This window comes from Columba livia, chromosome Z (assembly GCF_036013475.1).
Source record: "Columba livia isolate bColLiv1 breed racing homer chromosome Z, bColLiv1.pat.W.v2, whole genome shotgun sequence".
Lineage (NCBI taxonomy): Eukaryota > Metazoa > Chordata > Aves > Columbiformes > Columbidae > Columba > Columba livia.
This window is the reverse complement of record NC_088642.1, coordinates 66,916,081-66,938,061: the sequence shown is the minus strand read 5'-3', so window position 1 is coordinate 66,938,061 and position 21,981 is coordinate 66,916,081. Positions and strand designations below refer to the sequence as shown.

The following is a 21,981-nucleotide window of genomic DNA, read 5'->3' as shown; positions in this document are numbered from 1 at the left end:
AGTGTACAAGCCATCCGCATTTTGGAAGTATTTCTTCTACCCAAAAAAGATGTTTGACACATGTCACTGAAGTGGAAATTCTGCACTAGCACATGCATCATTATATAGCTTTAGTTCACAGCTCAAGGAAATGATCATAACCTCTCAGAATACTCCGTTGTGGTTGAGATGGACAAATGACATAGACCAAGTTCTTCCAGGATGAAAGTAGTAGATGCCATTTATTGCCCCAAGTGCATTTTTATACAGTTTTACCAATTCATGCGTTTCTTCGCTATTGGTTACAAGTTACAGCAGTAACATCTCATTGGCTAATTTTGCTATCATCAGTGTTAGTCTTCTACTCCCTTCTCTCTCACGGGTACACCTTGACATCTCCAGATACTCCTTTACTCCCACCTTTCTTATGGGTAGGCCTTCATATCCTCAAGGCTAATTTCTGTTCCCATGCCTTCCGTCAGGGAATCCACAGACCCACTGTAGTCCCCCACAACACTCCAAGTGTCTTTTCAGTTTTCCTGTCTTCTGTTTTGTTGTTTTTTTTTTTTTTTTCTGTATCATTCTGTATCTGATTACATTAGTCAATACTCCATAGGAGATTTTTAACTTACTGATGTCAAGGTTGGTTATCTGACTTGATGTTTTTTCATCTTATGAGCAGTAAGAAGCCGCAGAAAAAGACAAAAGTACCTCACACACACAAATAACAATGCCTTTGGCTCTAGTTTTGGTATAATATTTCATTATTAGGTTTGTATCTGGGTATGGTTTTGTCTGTTTTCAGAAACACTGGCTTTATAGATGGCTTGCTTTTCTATATGCTGTTAAAGATGCGCAGGGGGATAAGATGACATCATTTAACATCTATGCTCATTTGGTAATGCAGCTTTAAAGTCTTCACCTTCAAAGAAACGGTGCAATTCCATCACAGCCCTAAAGGCAACATCACAAGAAATAGTGTGTGCAGTTAGCCACGAGTGGAAAGATGAAAAGCATGGCATTCTTGCTGAAGGACAAAGCTATGCCAGCCTTGATGAAGAAGGTAATGTCTTGTAAATCAACAGCCCTATAACCAGAAAGCTTCCAATCTGTCTGATCTTTCAAAACATCAGTCAGGTTGTTCTCATGGAGAGAGTTGTTAGTCGTATTGGGCAAAACAGACCTTCGGGAGCAAGATGTTTAGTCAAACATGTCACATGAAGTGTTTCTAAGCTCAGTTCATTGTTCCCAGAGTCTTTTTGAAGAGATACAGGCTTTGCCCCCTTTAGAGCTCACCTGCAGCCAGTCTCAAAGGAGAACCAGCTGCCTAATCCCATCTGAAAACTGGGCCCTGGTACTGTGAGATCAGCTCCAGAAATGAGAATAGTTAATCAGATATTCATACCACTGTTTACTGTTTGGCCTTGGAGTTGCTCTGTATTCTGCTGAATGTACTGGCTAGCAGCCGAAATTCGCACTGTAATGCAAAAGAGTGTGGGTATGGGAACATGAATATTGCATTCTCATCAATTCAGACATATTAAGAAGCTTCAGGAAGCTGTTGAGAGCACTGTGTGACTCCATGCATTTGCAGAAAGATTCTTGGATTCAATTTGAAATTAAATTTTAGTGTTGTTATTTATTTTTGTGTATGCAGTACTAGGTTCACGCCACCGGCCAGATCTGGTACCAAGCACTCCGTCTCTGTTTGAAGCAGCTTCCTTGGCAACCACAATTTCTTCTTCTTCCTTGAATGTAGATGAGCATTACCAACGTGATCAACCTATGCTCTACTCTAGCAGGTAAAGGCTCTATATGGGGTAGAGGATTCCCCGCTGTTTTGCTATAAGTCTGATGATGTGTGAAATGGAAGGGGGCTCTGCAAACTAAAAAACTGAAGAGGCAAGTGTCTTAGTAGTTCAGTCTTGAGCCTCTCCAGTAAAGGAGGGATGCCATAAGCCCATAGGATTTATATATTGGTTTGCTATTATACTGTATGTATTATGATTGGGGTCAAAAATGGAAAGCATAAACACTGAAAAAAATTTATAGTATACTTTGAATTTTTTGTCATGTTCCAAAACTAAACTGGGCATTAAAAACTTGCTTAGGCTTTGGTCTGTGCCATAAACCAAACTGCACTGACAACAGGGTAGGAAATACTTGTAACCTGGCTGTAGCCTAAAACAACTGCAGAAAACTGTGATGTGCTAGGGATAGGGACCTACTTTGACATTTTATCTTTATTCTGAATGTACAGTGCTGAATTTTCTTCTTTAAGTTCTTTCAAAATGACCATTTTCTGAGGTGAATTTCTATGAAACTTCATGCTTGGGTGTGATTAGAGCCTGTCTAATTTTAACCCAGTAAGGATAAAACCAGGAAGGTCTCAAGAAAAGTTGCATAGATGCTCGTGAGCCAGCTTGAATGTGGTTTGAGTTGTGTTTGAATGTACTTCAGCCATGACTGTCCAACATCGTACTTACACCATCGCGTCTTGCTGGGAGATTGTCTGTGTGTGCTTGTACTCTACCTTGTACACCTGAGATATGCTGCGTTGTGTGTTCTTGCCTGCTTGCAGATCTCTTCACCTTGTGTCTTACCCCAGAACAGCCATTTCTCTGTTTTTATCAAGAAGGGTAACTCCTGTGAACTCAAGTGTCTTGAATTTTGTTTGAAGTAAGTTGGAATCCTGGACTACATGGGTCTATACAGATGTAATAAGCTCACTCATGTGCTAAGATGTGGTTCTTTACCTTAAACTGTATGTTGTCCAAAAAGATCAAGTTATTTCAAAAGCAATTTTGAGGCAGTAGGATTTTACCTCCTATGAAAATTTGACCAACTGCATTTTCATAAGAAGTGAACTGACTTGCAGAGTTACTTGATCAAAGTAATATTTCCAACTTCCATTTTCATTAAGTTGAAATAAATCTCACTGATGTGGCATCTTCCATAGGTCTGGTGTCTTGCTATAAAAGTTTGGAGTAAGGTATATTTTGGGGTGTATCAAAGGTGAAGTTTTAATTACAGAAACATCACAAGTTGTCCTAAAATGCATCTACACAAGCTTTAGGAAATAAAATTACTAATGAATACACATAGAGCTCCTGGAATTCAACTTCTGTCAGTCTTACCCAGTTTATGACAAAATTAGCTGTAGGACTTCAATATTCCATGATCTTTTACCAAGTTTTAGCTTTTCCAGAAATAAGGTTATAGAGTACTGTTTGTTTTTTGTTTTGGTTTGTTTTTTTTCCAATTTGCTTCAAGCATCAAATATAACTACAGAACTGCTTTTATTAATGTCGCTCAGCAAAAGAGGACTGCAGAGTTATTTGGATAAAAAATTCAGATTTACTGCAAATAAAACATTTCAATACTCTTTGCTGTCCATTAATTAATTGTAGAGAAAAGCTATGAGTAAGTACTTGATATTCTCCTGTAAAAATATTCCAAAATAATTCTAAAATAAATAAGGTTTTTAGCAGATCTACACTTTGGTGTTTAGACTTCCTTAGTCTCCAGTTGTGATTCAGTCAATGAAATAAGCTAAACTGTTGTGTATGTTGTCCATTATGTGATTACCCTGCACATCCTTATCTTACAAAATCAGGTTGCAACTAGTGTCTACAGTCTAGGTTTGCATATTTTCAATTCATCGGGGCCACAGGACACGTTTTTTAACACAGCAGACCTTGTACCAGCATTCAGAGGTGTGTAGCTCTCTCTATGTCTTGTGTCAAAACAGAAGATGTTGCCCCATAGCCAGGAGATCTGCCACGGGGCTGGTTGACTAACATCCTTGCTGGTCCAGATGTACCCTTTACAGCCAGGGATCAGTGGCAAGTTTTTCTGCTGACCAAGTACCAGTTCATGTCACAGTCTCAATGTTTATGGTGTGTGAGAACGAGCTTTGCTGTCACTGCTCGTGGTTTTCTTTTAGGATTTAAAAAGCTTCTAAGCATATTCAGTATTAATTTCCCCAAGATGGTCCTGGGCACTTGCAGTTTTGTACCCACCTCTGCTTTCTGCACCAGTGCAGGGAGGTCCTTCTTCATGGCACTAAAGAATATATATAAGTGAATTTTTATTTATGTTTTTGTGGCACATTGCAGGAGCTTCAGCCTTCCCATGAGAAAAGCTGTCAGGGAAATGAAAACACACACACACAAAAAAACCCCATGCTACAATGATGTTGTAGATGATTCAGATTTTTCTCCCTGGAGTTCTGCTTTTGAGTTTTACAAAATGTTGTGATGCAGGACTCTTCACTTTGCCATTTGTCTCTGATAAGGAGCAAGCCTGGAGCAGTCTTCGAAACAAAGCCTGAATGAACTATTTGTTTACAAATGTGAGTGTGCTTTCAGTCTTTAAGTATGTAATTGACTATGACATTCTGCTTCAAGTTATTTAATAGAATTACAGTTTGGCATCTTCTTTGTCAGCCGTTTTCCTTCAAAGTGTCCTGGCACAAAGTAGAGAGTACACAAATTTTCTTGTAACCAGTCAGAAATCTCTGGTGTATGGTAATAAATGGAGGCAATCCTGTGTGCATAGTAATAATATGGTATCTGTATAGCTCCTTGAATCCTATTGATGCTAATGAGCAGCATGTGCCCAAACCAGTGAGCAGACAGATGCTGTTACTTGCTTAATTAAAAAGAGAGCAGCAATACTTTTGGATATCTTGAAGCACACATCATATTTGTATCTTAATTTTTTTCAGAATTGCCCTTGCTTTCTATCAGCCATGAATGTAATAATTCTCTAAGGAGAAGGAAACGGCATTTTGTATGGAAAAAAAGAGATCAGCACCATCTTTTCTTGAGGGTGCTCAGCATTCGTGGTAGGAAACAAGCAACTGCTGCCAGCGTGGTTAAGCAGACAGGGGTGACTTGCTGAGCTGGGACTGTGTCATGTGGGGAGGGTTTGTGTAGACCTGGCTTGTTATAGATCAGAAGTAGCATAATTAATTGTAGATAATGCAAAGCAGTATTTAGGGACTTGTCATTAGAGCAAAAAAGAGAGAGCAGTAATAAACACACAGTTAATTAGGAGTGCTTTTCAAGACTGCTAGATGATTATTTTTTCTCAAGTTATTACTCAGTCTTTGAAGAGTTAGAGGAAACTTGAGGTGTTAGCCAGGCAGTGTGAAGAGGAACTGGTAAAAGTAGTGAATGAAGGAATAGTGAGGAGGGGAAAATGGCTTTATTTTTCAGCACAGAAGGCACTTTAGATAAAAAAGGGAAGTAAAAAGGAAAAAAGGGACAAACATGACATGTTATTCAGCAAGTGTTGGCTTTCTTGTTTGTCAGAAGACAGCTGGTTTCTGTTCTGTGAAGCTCTTTCTCAGTCAAATGGTTGTGTCATAAGCAATGGCAAGTATTCGTTTAGTAAGAGAACAGAATTGACAGTTTATTGCTTCTATTAAAATTTTCAAAGATTTTGCACTTGTCCTCAAGTAGGTTTATATTTGGTACAGAGGCATTTTGGAATCTAAAAGGTTTGTTTTCCACTGGAATATATGTTCAATTTTGAGTCCAAATAGACTTCTTTGAAAGGATTTATTTGTTGATCTTAAGAAATGTAATGCCTACATATTGTAGCGGGAATTATTTTTATAGCAGAGTGATAACATACTTTTTCCACCTGCAGAGTAGTTTGGGTTGGAAGGGACCTCAAAGGTCATCTAGTCCAACCCCCTGCAGTGAGCAGGGACATCTGCAACTAGATCAGGTTGCTCAGAGCCCCGTCCAGCCTGGGCTGGAATGTCTCCAGGGATGGGGCATCTACCACCTCTCTGGGAAACCTGGGCCAATGTTCCACCACCCTCATTGTAAAAAATTTCTTCCTCATGTCCAGCCTGAATCTCCTCTCCTTTAGTCTAAAACCTTCTCCTATAACAACAGGCCCTGCTAAAAATTCTGTCCCCATCTTTCATATAGGTTCCTTTTAAGTGCTGAGAGGCCGCAATAAGGTCTCCCTGGAGCCTTCTCCAGGCTGAACAGCCCCAACTCTCTCAGCCTGTCCTCACAGCACAGCTGTTCCAGCCCTCTGATCATTTCTGTGGCCTCCTCTGAACCCTCTCCAACAGATCCATGTCTTCCTGGACTGAGGGCTCTAGAGCTGATGAATAAGTACTGATAAATTAAAGATGACAAATCTGAATGTCTTGAGCAGTATGACTGTTGTCTCAGTTGACATTGCTTTTATAACTGCAAAGAGCTGATTCATAGAGTCATAGAATGGTTTGGTTTGGAAGGCACCTTAAAGGTCATCTAGTTCCAAACCCCTACCATGGGCAGGGCCCCTTCCACTACACCAGGTGCCTTCACAGGCACTTCTGGAAGTGTTTCAAATAGGAGTTCCAGGATACAACAGAAAATATCTTTCTGATATATCTTTCAGAAGGTCTCATGGCTTCCAGTCACAAACCCAAACACAATCCCGTGACACATAAAGGGCTATTTCACGTCTCTGTCTTCAGAGCAATGCCAAGACACTGTGGGTTGTATAAGGAGGATTGCTGAATTTTTCTGATATGTTTGAGCCTAGCAAAATAATATATATGAAAACTAATTCTTGTTTCCTTTTATGTATTCTGTATCTCCTTTCTGTAAGATGTACGTGTAGTATGGACTTCAGCCTTCTTTTTCATCTTCTTTCTGCTTGTCTCTATGTTTTTCAATTGTTTGCCTCACTTTTGCATTTCTTTTTTGGTGCAGACCACTTGAAATTTTAGAAAACTTTGAGGGGCTGTAGCTGTGTGGTTTTTTTTGTTGTTGTTGTTTTTCCTCTTGCACAGTCAAAACTTCCAGAAATGTCCAGACTTCAAACTGAAATGTCCCATGACTTGACATTCTATTAAACAACTTTTTCAAAGACAGCTTAGAAAATAAAAACAAGTTCTTCTGCTGGTTTTTTTTTCCAGTGTCAGGGATTCGGAGGTATTAGTTTTCCTATTTTAAGGAATATTTAACCACACCTTTTGCCAGTCTGTTTTTCTATGTAAACAAACTTTTTTGTGTTAAGTTTTAATATTCTGTCTGTCCACCCACCACCCTTAGCCTCTGAAGCTTAGATGAATTTGTCTTGATTCAAAGAGGGTTAAATTAATGCAATCTTCATGAAAATAAGCAGCTAGGTGGAGGAAAAATACTTGAATGTTCTAATGCTAGGAACAGATGCACTGAGACACTGGGGGAAACCCCATGGGAAAGAAAGAAAATTTGACTATGATTGAAGCATGTAATTGTAGCTTAAAGAACAAAAAGGCCTTTGCAGTTCTCCTGTGATTGAATTAATTTGCTGCTTTTTTTTTTTTTAATTAAGAACTGATATAAACTACAGTGTTTTAAGCAATAGGAGGGCAACAGCACAGTTGAATGTTCTCATTGTGACTGACCATTACTGAACAGAAGAAAGTAATTTTAAAAGTGGGAGCGTTTTGCTTGGTTTTTGTTTATTTTTCAGTCTAAACATTAAGGATGAGAACTCAGCGCACTGTTGAAATTGTACAAAACCTCTGTTCCGCTGAAGTGTGCTTCCTGGTACTCGGTGTATACAGGTGTATGTATAATTTTTTCTCTCTTGTGCTCTCCCCAAGTTTGTCTTTGCCCAACTAGAAATCTGCATTAAAATTGGCCATCAACACAGCTCTGAGGATGCTGTTGCAGAAGTCTGAACTTTTAGTCACTAACTGCTGACAGCACATGTGTTGCTGTTAAGAGATTTATTACAAGATTCTTTTTGCTGCCTCTTTTTTGCAGAAGTTCCACAAACATATCAGTTTCAGCTCGGTTATTTAATTGGAATAAGGCTGTAATTTGTAAATCTCATGAATGTGCTGGTAGAAGCTGCATGTTACATCTGAAGAGCTTTGTATGCTTTAAGGTGTACTGTCATTCTTTTCTTCCTATTATAGGGTTAGAGCTGTAGTAGTTAGTAACGTATCTAAATACTAATGCATAATGTCTAAAAGTGTTCAGGGGTACTTAATCAAATAAACAAGTTGTTTATTTCATTAACAATTATGCTCTGTTGAAACAACGATACTGTGACAAGGTTAACACAGCAAGAAACTTAGCAGAAAAGCAGATGGAAGAATGCTGGTTTAAAGAGCATAACACTGCTACCTGCAGCCCTGAAGAAGTATCAAAAAGTATTGTTGGACAAAAGGCATATATACATCTTATTTAATCTTACATTTTAATATTTTCTTAATGATACATGCTTTTTTCTTAATGATGCATGCTGGCCTTAGAAGAAAACAAGGCCATCCAAGTGAACAGAATTCCCTCCTCTGGTGGTGTCAGAAGTTAGTATTTGGGTTTATTGTAGTTTATGAAGTGTTTATGGAAATAGAAGTGAGAATCTTTCTTGGCATGTAAATGCTTGTTATGGGCACATATCAAAATATAAAATTTCAGTCTTTAGCTTCAAATGTGTAAAGCAAATCTGTATGATGCACCAGTTTCATTAATTTACTAAGGCATGTCTAAATTTCCATGGTTTAAGCCTCACACGTATATCTAGTAGATTATCTCTATCTTGTACAGCTCATAGTCTTAAGGAAGATTTATCTGAAATTTGCTTTCTCTACTAGGTTTTTTGCTTGTTTGTTTGGGGGTTGTTTGTTAATATGAGTTACTTTCATAGACAGAGAAATACTGAGTAATTAATTAAGTGTAAATGGTGAAAGATTATCAGGCCTTAATATCAAGTACCGACTGGTTAGCATCAGTACCAAGGGATCAGTGAGGCATCTAGATTTCCTGAATAAGAAATATTGTTTTTTCCTTCATTTAAAGTTTTCTGAGGCATTTACACTTAACCTTTTAGTCATTGGGATATTAGAGAACCTTCAGTAATGTATGAGTCTGGGAAAAATTAATGCTGCTTTGTTACAAATCTTCTTTTAAGTTGTCTGGTTATAGTGCTGCTTTACTGATGTATTATTTAAGCATCTGAAACTACTCTTAATATATTAAGTATTTTCTTTGTGTAGACATTTAGATTCAATATTAAATACTATATAACAAGTAAGAATTCAAAATAGACATTAACTCCAGCAAAGCAAGGAGAGCTGAGTCTCAGATGTAGACTGCGTGCCCAGCTATATTCTGAGACTTGTGCATAGAAAAAAGCTCTAGAGATTCTAAATAGAAATTATTAGTATCTGTGGCAAAACTAGAGATTTCGTATTTTACCATAGTATATTTACCCTTGTTGGAGATTTCAATAATTTAGCTGTGAAGGGTGGCAAGAAAGCAGTGACAAAGATAATTTTTTAGAAGACCTATTAGGAGTATTTTCTTAGTGGAAGTTTGCAAGATAGCCAAGTATTTTGTAAAGCAGGGGTTCTGTCCCTGGAGTGGATCATTTCTGTCCCAAAAGGCAAAGGTCAGTGTCCTTGGCAGTGGAAGAAGGACCTAACAAAGACCGAAAAGGACTAGTCTTGTGAACAGAAGTTCCTCAGTCTGCTTTGAGCAACTGATCTGGTGTGGTGTTTTTAATTAGCCCTGAGTGACCCTTTAATTTCCCCTGTTCCTGCTCCAAGCCTGTAGATATATATTAATAAGTATTAATAAAAGGTACATTTTTTTTTTTATTTTTCAGAAAACAGCCTGAATGATTTAGTAGATGACTGTATTTTCTGCTACAAATGTTCAGTCTCAAAACATCTCTAGAAAGGGTACCACTGCAATGTAACTCAACAGAATATTAAACAAACATAACAATTAATAGAAGAAAGAGCTGTAACTAAATATAGTACCCTGATTACACCTGAGCTGTTTAATGTATTTTTTACTCAGAGGTACTGCCTGGAAGTTTCTGATAAAAGTTCTGGTGAAGAACAAGAGTTGTCAGCCCTGCTTTTGAGTCTTTTGACAGTTCTAGTCCTGTGTGGGTAGGGAGAATGAGAAGACTTTGCTGTGTTCCAAGGTTTATTTCAGTTTCATGACTGAGGGACCCTTCTTTTGTAAAATGTTCACAACGTGGCTCCACCCATTCAGAAAAATAAAAGCCTCCTGAAAAAACGATGTTCTGTTTGCAGCAGGACAGTGTATATGCGAGGTTCTGTTGGTACTTGTGACATTACCTGGTCTTACCATCAGGTAGCTGGGATTAGTGGTAGTTAGGGAACAGACAGTGGTAGCCCTCTAGAAGGAGTATCAGTGCAATAATGTGTCCTTCACCAGCAAATGTATAATGGCTTTTTAATGGATTTTTGTTTTAATCTCACTGCTGTAAATGTAAAAACAGCACTATATATCTGAACACAGTTGGCCTTACCATAATTTGCCCCTAACTGCAGTATCATAAAGTACACAATGTTGCTTCATACTTTGGTTCTCTGTACTGTCATCCCTTGAGACATACGACTGCATCATAAACCAGTCTGCAGAATTATCACAAACTTCATCAACATCACTTTAAAGAGAGAGTTATCACTTTCCTATGTCCTAATTTGATGGGATCCTTTGCCCCATTACACTGGATGAACAGAGTGATATAACTTGATGTGGCAGTCTGAACAGTGTGTTGGTTTGTCTGTCTTCTTTTTGGTACATTATAAAAGCAGCCCCTTATGTTACTGTGAGCTTTCTCGTGAAGATCTGTATATGAACAGAAGTGGGCATGCCTCTGTCTGTGCTTACTAAATTAATTGGATCTAATCCCACTCAACTGCTGGTGCCCTGTTTGCAGCACTTTTCAATGTAATTTGTTTTAATAAAGTCCTAAAAAGGTGATAAGTGTTTTCCTTTGCAGAAAAAGTTTTATAAATTATTTAGCCAATGTTTCTTGGAAGCAACTTGGTTGTTGAAAAGTAGAAAGAAAAGCTACACTTTTGATGGGCTGATACACATTGATCCGTACTTCTCAGTGCATTTGGCTGTTATTACTCAGTATGTTGTGATCTAGACTGAGTTCCTAAATTCTGATTTCTTACATCTCTTTTCAGCTATACATATAAGACAGGTACATAAATGAAAGGTCTCCTGACTTTAATTGGCACCTGCAAAGGTGTGTAGGTTTAACCATAGCGAAACTGATGTGCTTACTGTGATGTTTACTGATTCATATGTCATGTTTTGCCACTAGCGTGAGTGTAGTAGCACTGACTCACTGTCAGACTCCTTCACTTGAAGCAGCATTTAGAAGATCAGTCATATGTATTGTTTTCTCAGGTCTGTGGTTTTGATGTTTGTCAACAGTGTTTGTGGAATATTAAAAGGTAGTTTTACTGTATTTGACCTACTTTTTTTTTTTTTCCAGACACATGTAATTTTTTTAAATGAAATCAGAGGTTGGGTTTTAGAGGTGATATAACATTTCTGCATTATAAACATGGGACTAATTAAGGCACTTAGTTCAACAGGTACATAGATGTCTGTTGTCCCTATTCAAATTTATATGTATGCAGGCAGATTTTCTGCAACAGTGGTATTGAGTTGTACCTTGGAACAACAGTTTTACTGTTCATTTATCCTGCAAGACATTTCTCTGACTTTTACACACAAATATTTTAAATAGAAAAACTAATGATGTAATGAGCTGATAATTTTTTAAAAGTTCATTGAAGTTTTCAAACACTTTAGACATTGCAAATGTGCTGCTATTTAGGGGATAAATATACTGTGGGAGTTGCTACAGGAAAGCATATTGAACATCCAAAGATAGACATTGAATCCTATTTTTATTTCAACTCTTCACAGCAGGGGAGAAACAGTGGCTTGTTCTAACTCATGGCTGTTGTATTTTGGCACTATCTGAAGGAGGCTTATAATTATATTCCTACAAGAGCTGTTCTTCACACTGCAGGAGAAAACAATACAAAAAACTAAAACCAAAATAACAGCTCAAGCTTCTGCTTTCATTAGTTGTTACTACCTGGCGTTGTTTCTGTCATTCTTCAAAGACTGTGCAATGACTTGGAAAGGAGACTGAATGGTTTTACCTGTCCTGCGGGCTGCCTCACAAGTAGACACATTGTGATGAGGCATACTTGTTTTTCCATGAAGAAAACAGAAGTCTTTTATCTCTAAAACTGACATTTCAGTTTGGTGTAAATAAAATATGAAGGACAGAGAGAGTATTTAAAATTTGGAAAGGTTTGAAGGACACTAGCCTTTTGATTTTTTTTGTTTGTTTGTTTTAATTATTATTGTTATTAGTATTATATTATTACTTTAGATAATCCTGACTGGTTATGCTAGTTTCTTGACAAAGTGTATTTTTTCCCTTTATTCCTTTGAAATTTAGTAGGATCTTATATATATCGTCCTTAGATTAAAATGTGTAAAATTTATGCTTCTCTACAAATCTGCAAAAATTCAGTCCAATTTAATTGTTCCTCCTGAAGACCTTGTACCCTATAACCTATTTTTCGGATTTGCAAGTAGCAATCCATAACTGTCTTTAACTTTCCAAGCTAATTTGAATTAGGGCTTTTTTGCATGTCATGTCCCAGAGAACATTTTAGAAGGGCTTTCGAAAATGAAGGGTTTATTTCATTTTCTACTCAGAAAGAAGAGAAATTGAACCTGGTTTTTGATTAAAAGTAGTGAAGTGTGCTGATTTAGAAAGTCAAAGTAAGGCTTTTTTCCTTCCTTCAGCATAAGGACAAACTATTTAGTGCTTTTTAAAATAGGATCCACATTAACACTAAGGATAAGACCTTAAAAAAAAGAAAAAAGCTGCTTGCTTTTCCCCCTCTTCATAGAAAAATAGGAAATCTTGTTCTTATGCATATCTTCATGAAGTTCCTAGTCACTTAGCCAGTGGGGTGCATGTGTCATTTCAAGGCAAGTACAACAAGCAAAATTATTGTCTTATCCTGCCATGAAAATGATTTCTAACCAAGCAGCTGTAACTAAGGTGGTTTTACTGCGTTATTACATGTAAGCACTGTGCTGCACTTGCAGTGGAGTTCAGCTCCTGGCAGAAGTGGTTGCTTTTATACTGACACCAGCATGGGCTCCAGCTGCAAATTAGCATGGCAGAGCCTTGAAATGTCTACTCTCTCCTTTATACACTTTAGGGATTATCTTCCCAAAGTGGACAGGTCAGGTTCTTTTAAACAGAGAAAAGGTATATGAAAGAAAGCTCTGTTTTGCAAGAGTTTTCCTGCACTTTTCCTTTTAATAAACAATTCTTCATGCAGGAGATGAGTCTGAATTGCTTGCAGAGTTTCTAACTATTTGGTGTAAAAGTCACAGCAGCAAGGAGATTGCTATCAGCAGGTGAATTGTGGGTCTTTGATCATGAGAAAAAAGGTGGACTGACATCTGTGTTGTTTCATTATCTTCTCTCATGCCTGATTTTGTTCAAGGAACTTCAGTCATTGCTGGTTTTCTGTATGTAGGATTACTGTATCTTAGTACTTTGTTCTTCCTCTCTTTTCCCCTTTTTGTGTGTTAGCTTTGTGACATTTATAGCAGCCTTTCTTTGATTTCTCTTAATGTGCTGGTTTTGCTTTGACCCTCATATGCTCCTTGACTGCATAGTATATTTATATAACAGGCAGGAAAAAAAAAAGATACACATTCCGAAGAGGAGATGGCATTGTCTTTATACTGTGTTATAGGCAAAACCAGTAGTTTAACTAACAATCCCAAGATTGAGTGCTGAACTCACATTGCTATTGTTTGCTATCCACAGCAGGCTGTGAAGCAACAGATTACGATTTAACAGGCTAAGAGCATAAGAAGCGCAGTGCCTTCTAATGCAAAAGTAGAGAAGAGGGGAAGAAAAGTGTGTGAATTATACTGAAACGGAAGGAGGTCTTAGTCTTCTGATACACAAAGGACATAAAATAAACGTCACTAATATGAATTGCAGAATCCTTATCTCATCTTAAGTACAGGTTCCAGAGGTTTTCTGGAAGTGAAAGAGGTTAAAAATAACAGCCATGAATGTGATAGTGATGTGGCCTGATATGTATATGAAAGGAATAAGTATATATTTTTTTTTTCCTTTTTTTCTTTTAAACCTAACCTGATGCAGGAATGAAAGCCAGGGATACACCATAGCCTGCATTACTTGCTTTAGAGTTAGTAATGCAGAGCAATATTTTCCAGGAAGAAGGGTTGACCACAGGATTTGCATATTTTTATAGCAGTAGTAGCTGCTTACTGCACATTCCTCTCGTGTCACATGGCTTTCATATACGGGCCTTTGCACATCCAGAGGACTGAGCTGTGTGACAGTGGGGATCTAAACTCTGCAGACAAAAGTGTCTCTCTCCCCCTACACCCTTGCCCTTTTGCAAAGATGTAGTATCTTTCATGCCAGAGCTTATTTTGTAGGAGATGACCAACATACAGCTTCCTCACAAGGCCAGGAGGAGCAGCAGGTGTTGATCTCTCTGGTGACTGCTAACAGGACCCAAGAGAATGGCAGAAGATGTGCCAGGGGAGGTTTAAGTTGGACATTAGGAAAAGGTTCTTCACCCAGAGGGTGCTGGAGCACTGGAACAGGCTCCCCAGGGAGGTGTCACGGCCCCAAGCCTGACAGTGTTCAAGAAGAGACTGGACAACACCCTCAGACACACGGTGTGAACTGTGGGGCTGTCATATGCAGGGACAGGAGTTGGACCTGATGACCCTTGTGGGTCCCTTCCAACTCAGGACGTTCTATAATTCTGTGTTTGGCAACAACCCTTTTTTTCCATTCCTGTCTGCTCTCTGGTCTTCAGTAAAATGAAGCATTGGCAGAAAACTGATGTGCCTGAAATGTTGTTCCGTAGAATACAACAGGTGTGAGAAAAATGCTACTAAGTCAGCAGGAGCTGGGTGACCTTTGGGACAAAAGAAATAGTCTTGCTATTGAAAAGATGCCTAGTACTCTACATAATAAAAGGAACACTGTAATGTAGCAAATGTAATGCTATGTGCTTAATACTGATGTGACATGAGGGTGACTGATGATTCACTATTTTGTTGAGCATTTTAATTTTTTTTTCTACTTTGCATGCTAGCTTTGCCCTTTCTGAAATTATAACCCATCTGAAACATGTTTAAACTACAAAGTACTGCAAAGGGAGAGGGGAAATGAGTCATTACTGGACTGATGGCTGTAACCATATTTTCATACTCAGTTAAAATGCAGAATTGTTTGCTTTTCGCCTTGTGGGCAATTAGATAAGAACTTTAAAAATAAGTTTCTGCAAAACTGACAGTTGAGGTTTCAAGGCAGCCTGGAGTCTGTTAGTTTCTGGCAGCTAGTGAGGACAGGTGAAAATGGCCACCGAACTCCATTAAAACACCTTAAAGAGTTTCAGCTTTGTGGATTCAAGTGTGTTTAAAAAACAAAACAAGATTCCTGTGTGGATGCATTTGCAGTTTCATATTCTTTCTGGATAGCAGAGAACAAAACATTGTGTCCATGAATGAAATAATAGAGTGTACTTGCTCTGTAAATACCACTTCCTTGTGGAACTGAACTAAGTACAGTACATTCCTGTTCTTTTCCCACCTTCCCTTCTGAACTGTTGGCTGCAAGCAATCCTGTATCTGCGTGAGAACGCCCAATTCTGCCATGCCTAACTACAGCATATTTTTTCCTGATTTTGAATTAAGAAATCCTGTCAAAGTTTACCTCATGCATAATGTGGAAGTAACTTCTTTTGAAATTAATTAAATTATCCCACATTTACTGGGACATACTCTCATTCTTTAGGTAAACATTAGAGTTCAGGAACAGTATTACTTCCTGGCAAAATTTTAATGAATGCAACAGTAGAAACTGTGGTTTGTGTAGGTTAGTCAATTATGAGCTGCCTGTTATATAACCATTGCCAATGCACCTATATTTGTCTATTTGTTTTCTGTCTTTTCAAGTATTTGAACCTTCTATGTTTCAGAGACAAATATGCTTTGAAATTTTCAGCTATGACTGAGCTCTCTGTAATTTGTATTTTCAGTTGACTGTAGTCTTCCTTCTCTTTGCAGTAAAGGGTTGCCTTCAAGTTCAACATTCACTTTAGAAGACAGTGCCATCTGTTTAACTTCAGAACAGAGCACACTGGAAATGGAAAATGATAATGCTTCGGTCTTGGATGTCTACTTAGTAAGTTGTGAAAATGTTTCCTTTTAATGTTGAATAATCCACAATGTAGAAATTAAACTTTCTCAGAGAGGTAAGTTGTGTTGACATATATGATTCTGAAGCCAGTGAAGCAGAGCTCATGGCAGACAGGTGGAGTCCCTGGTGATTGCATCAAAAGCAGTGTGGCCAGCAGGTTGAGAGAGGTCAATCTGCCCCTCTGTGCTCTGCTCCGGTGAGACCCCACCTGGAGTCCTGTGTCCAGTTCTTGAGCCCTCATTACAGGAAGACATGGACCTGTTGGAGAGGGGCCAGAGAAGGCCACCAAGATGATCAGAGGACGTGCTGAGAGAGTTGGGGTTGTTCAGCCTGGAAAATAGAAGGCTCCAGCCTTATTGCAGTCTTTCAGTACTTAAAAAGGGCCTATAAGAAAGATACAGGTCCTGTAGTGAAAGGATGAAGATAAACAGTTTTCAAATAAGAGAGGAGATTCAGGCAAGAAGGAAGAAATTTGTTAATGATAAGTGTAGTAAAACACTGGAACAGATTGCCCAAAGAGGTGGTAGGTGCCCCATCCCTGGAAACATTCCAGGCCAGGCTGGATGGGGCTCTGAGCAACCTGATCTAGTTGAAGATGTTCCTGCTCATTGCAGGAGGGTTGGGCTAGATGACCTTTGAAGGTCCCTTCCAACCCAAACTGTTCTATGATAATATGATTTAATAGTCCAGCATACTTAGGGAAGTTGTAGTCTAGTCTGTCTCCACTAAAGCAAGAGAGTAGCGAGTACCAGTGGTCAGTTAGATGTAGAATTGACTAAGTTAACTGTGACCTCAATAGCCCATTAAATCAGCCTTCTCCTGTAGGACTTGTGTTAATTGGGCTTGTTGCTGGTATGACACACATAAATTGTCTGTAAAGGGGGATTCACAGTTCACTCCCCTCCTCGCTCCTATTGTTTGAGGCCAGACTCCGCCTTTGTTTCACAACCCAGGCTTAAACTGCACAGGCTTGAAAAAGTCCTCACTTCCCTTGCCAGGACCCATCTGCGCTTGCGTGGTCTGCATTCAGGGGTCTCTCTCTGGTCCATTGGGTGACCTCAGGACCCTTGGTGAGCTTCTGGGCATGCTCTTCTTCGTTGGCCTTTGTTCATAGGAGGAGGTGGGGGACAGGTGTGACTGAGGCTGCAGGTGAGAATCCATCTTCTGGATGGCAGCTATTGTCCCTGGGTCGGAGAGACCCACATAACAATCCCTTTTAGGAGGTCGGGGCTAGCTTGGCTGAGACAGCAGGCAAAGTCTATACAGCAGCCATTGTTATCAGTAGCACCCCTGGGTCAGAAGGACCTGTGCAACGCAATTCTTCTCCTCGGGCCTCTCTCCAAGTCATTGTCCATGCGTTCTTTCTGTCAGGGCCTCAGTTCTCTCAGTTCCTGATGATGATGTTTTAGGCAAATATTGCTCCATATTCAGACTGACTCTTACAGATAGGAATCATGGAAACTTGGTGGGGAGATTCACATGACTGGAAGACCGTAATGGATAGCTACAAACTCTTTTGGAAACATAGGAAGAGAGGAAAAGGATGTGGAGTTGCACTTAAAAAAAAAAAATAAAATTGAGTGTATGTAGGTAAGCTATGGAGACCGCAAAAGCTCTGTCAAATGCCTTTGGATTGAGATCACCAAGGATGGTCCTGTGTTAGGTATCTGTTACTGACCTTCCAACCAGACTCACAAGGCTGATGAAACCTTACTTTGTCTGCTCAAGGAAGTCTTTGGCCAGCAGAACCTGGTCCTCATGGGTGACTTCGATTACCCAAATATTTGTTTGGAGAACAACACAGCAGTGCACATGTTGTCCGTGGGATTCTTAGAATGCATGAGGACTGCTTCCTGCTACAGGTGCTGGGCATGCTAACACAGGAACAGCACATTGCTAGATTTACTGCTCACAAACCAAAAAGACATGCTGAACAACCTAACTACCAATGACAGCCTTGGATACAGCAATCACAGCATTGTGGCGTTTAATATCCTGCTGAGCATACTGAAGACCAGTAGCTGGACAAAGACACTGGATTTTAGAAGAGCCAGCTTCAATACACTCAGAGCCCACACGTGAGGGATTCCGTGGGAAGCAAAGGAGCTTGTGAGTGCTGTGAGATTTTAAAGAACAGTCTGTCACTGACAAAAGAAAAGGAAGAAGGCAGAACAAGAGACCACTGGGGCTTAACAGTGAGCTTTTGGGTGTACTTAAAGGAAAAAAGAAGCATACCAGCTATGGAAAGGTGGCCAAATACCCACACAGGACTACAAGAACCTTGCTAGGGCATGCAGAGATGCAGACAGGAAAGTTAGGGCTCAGCTAGAACTGAAATTGGCCAGAGATGTCAAGAATAAGAAGGCTTCTTCAGTTATGGCACTAGTTAAGCAGAAGCAGAGGAAATATATAGGCCCCTTACTAAACAGGGCCGGGAAATGAGTTACTAATCATGCTGACAAGACAGAGGTTCCCAGCACCTCCTTTCCTCCATCTTAACCAGCGTGGCTGGACCCCCAGCTCACACAATCAAGTAGCTACAACTGTGTATGTGTCAACCCAGCAGTTGACCCACATAAATTGGGAGCCCCCCATAAATTGGGAGCCCACCTCAGCATGTTAGCAGAAGCAGCTGACATTGTTGCAAGGCCTCTGTCCATAATCTTTGAAAAGTCACAGAATCACAGAATGCTAGGGATTGGAAGGGAGCTCAAAAGATCATCTAGTCCAGTCCCCCTGCTGGAGCAGGAACACCCAGATGAGGTTACACAGGAAGGTGTCCAGGCGGGTTTTGAATGTCTCCAGAGTAGGAGACCCCACAACCCCCCTGGGCAGCCTGTTCCAGTGCTCTGTCACCCTCACTGAGAAGAAGTTTTTTCTCAAATTTAAGTGGAACCTCTTGTGTTCCAGTTTGAACCCATAACCGCTTGTCCTACCATTGGTTGTCACCAAGAAGAGCCTGGCTCCATCCTCATGACACTCACCCTTTACATATTTATAAACATCAATGAGGTCACTCCTCAGTCTCCTCCGAGCTAAAGAGACCCAGCTCCCTCAGCCTTTCCTCATAAGGGAGGTGCTCCACTCCCTTAATCATCTTTGTTGCCCTACACTGGACTCTCTCCAGCAGTTCCCTGTCCTTCTTGAACTGCGGGGCCCAGAACTGGGCACAATATTCCAGATGTGGTCTCACCAGGGCAGAGTAGAAGCCTTGGGGGCATCCCTGATGACTCAGAGAAGGCAAATCTCACACCCATCTGCAAGAATGGCCCAAAAGAGTACCCACAAAACTAGAGGCCCATTAGCCTTACTGCAGTCCCTTGGAAAGTGGTGGAATGAATCCTTCTAGAAACCAAGTGAAGCAGGTGATTGGGAAATCCAGCTCAGATTTACCAAAGGCAAATCAGGCCGGGCTCACTGGATCATCTTCTAAAACAAAATAACATCTTCTGTCAGCACGGAGAGAGCAGTGGATATTGCTTACCTGGACTTCAGCAAATTCAACAGTTTCCCACAGCCTCTTCCTGGACAGACTGTCATGATACAGACTGCACGGGTGGCCTGTGAGACAGGCAGGAAATTGTCTCACAGGCTGCACTCAGAGGGTGGGAGATCAATGGTTTTTACTCAGGTTGGCAGCCTCTCACAAGTGTGGTCCCCCAGGGTCCAGTACTGGGCCCCACACTCTTCAATGTCTTAATAAATGATCTGGATGGTGGGACTGAAAGCACCCTCATGAAGTTTGTTGATGTCATTAAACTGTGTGGTGGGGTGGAGACATGAGAACAGAGAGGCATCTTTCAGAGATGTGGACAGGCTGGAAGAGTGGGCCAGCAAGAACTGTGTGAAGTTCAACACAGAAAAGTGCAAAGTTCTGCATCTGGGACAACATAATCAATCTGTGTGTCTGAGAGCAGCCTTGCTGAGAGGGACCTGGGATTCCCAGTGGGCAGCAAGCTGAGCAGGATGCCGCTGCAGCAACCAAGGCAGATTGGATCCCGCGCTACATCTGCAGGGGCATCGCTAGCAGCAAGAGAGACATGATCATCCCACTTCACTCAGTGCTTCCTAGGCTGCACCTGCAGTACTAGGTCCACTTCTGAGCCCCACAGTTCAAAAAAAAGATGTGAAAAGACTGAAGAGGGTACAAAAGAGGGCCATGATGATGATCAAAGAACTGGAGAACCTGCTGTATGAGGAAAGACTGAAGGAGTTAGGTTTTTTTGGCTTATAGAAGTTTCAGGAGGAACCTCATCACAGTTTTCCAGTATTAGAGGGTGATTGCAAAGAGGATGGAGGCTTTCTCTTCACAAGGGGCAACAAGTACAAGTTGCATGGGCAGAGGTTGAATCTTGATATATCAAATAAATTATTTTGCAGTGAGAACAGTCAGTCCCTGGAACAATTTCCCTGGGGATGTGGTAGAGTCCCTGTTGCTGGAGGGTTTCAAGATGAAATGGGACAGTGTGCTAGATAAACTCATACAGGCTCCCTTTCCCAAGAAAGGCTGAACCAGATCATCTTTCAAGGTCCCTTCCAAATTGGCTGTTTTGTGGTTCTCTTGGACCTACTTAACAAAGAAACCAGTTCTTGTTGAAAACATTTGAATTTGGTTTATAGTATAACACTCTTGTTTATCACTAACACTGCTTAGCACTGTGAAGTGCTTTTTTTAAGTTTGTCCATGGGGTGGATGGTGCTCGGAATGCTCTGAAAATCTAGGGACACACATAGGTAATACCTTCCGTAAAGCTGTCCTTATGAGTCTCAGGTGTGATGATTTTTGGCTTGTACAACATGCATTACCGTTATGTCTGGGAAACTGTAGGTAAATATATGTGTATTTGACTGATCAGTATCAACAGAAACATAAATAAAACCCAATTCTGGACCTTATACAAGCACCCAGTGTTCATTCCCCTGTGTAAAGGTCTGGAACAATAAATAGTTCTTAAGTGGAGGGAGTCATCACAGTATCACAGTATGTTTGGGATTGGAAGGGACCTCAAAAGATCATCTAGGCCAATCCCCCTGCTGGAGCAGGAACGCCTAGGTGAGGTCGCACAGGAACATGTCCAGGCGGGTTTTGAATGTCTCCAGAGAAGGAGACTCCACAGCCCCCCTGGGCAGCCTGTTCCTGTGCTCTGTTACCCTCAGTGAGAAGAAGTTTTTTCTCAAATTTAAGTGGAACCTCTTGTGTTCCAGCTTGATCCCATTGCCCCTTGTCCTATCATTGTTTGCCACCGAGAAAAGCCTGGCTCCATCCTCATGGCACTCACCCTTTATATATTTATAAACATTAATAAGGTCCCCCCTTAGTCTCCTCCAAACTAAAGAGACCCAGCTCCCTCAGCCTTTCTTCATAAGGGAGGTGCTCCACTCCCTTAATCATCTTCGTTGCCCTACGCTGGACCCTTTCCAGCAGTTCCCTGTCCTTCTGGAACTGAGGGGCCCAGAACTGGACACAATATTCCAGATGTGGTCTCACCAGGGCGGAGTAGAGGGGAAGGAGAACCTCTCTCGATCTACTAACCACCCCCCTTCTAATACACCCCAGGGTGCCATTGGCCTTCCTGGCCACAAGGGCACAGTGCTGGCTCATGGTCATCCTGTTGTCCACCAGGACCCCCAGGTCCCTTTCTCCTACACTGCTCTCTAATATGTAATTTCCCAACCTATACTGGAACCTGGGGTTGTTCCTGCCCAGATGCTGGACTCTACACTTTCCCTTGTTAAATTTCATTAGGTTATTCCCCGCCCAACTCTCCAGCCTGTCCAGGTCCCGCTATGAAAAATATCTTAACTTGCTTAGTTTGAGTCACTCCACTAATCCTTTCATGTCTTTGCCCGTCTTGCTTTGAAATGCTAAACTTCCTGGGCAAATTTTAGTCCTCTAGTAAATTAAGACCT

At 40.5% G+C, this 21,981-nt stretch overlaps 1 protein-coding gene across 7 annotated transcripts in view; it reads left to right on the top strand.

Moving 5' to 3' along the window:
- The window catches only part of PIP5K1B (phosphatidylinositol-4-phosphate 5-kinase type 1 beta), a 114,681-nt gene that overhangs the window by 86,631 nt on the left and 6,069 nt on the right, over nt 1-21,981 (top strand). For all 7 annotated transcript variants that reach the window (XM_065046233.1, XM_065046232.1, XM_065046238.1 and 4 more), the window contains exons 12-14: nt 887-1,042; nt 1,637-1,781; nt 15,939-16,056. In XM_065046233.1, the coding sequence (XP_064902305.1) occupies nt 887-1,042; nt 1,637-1,781; nt 15,939-16,056 (419 nt within the window). The remainder of the gene's footprint in view (nt 1-886; nt 1,043-1,636; nt 1,782-15,938; nt 16,057-21,981) is intronic.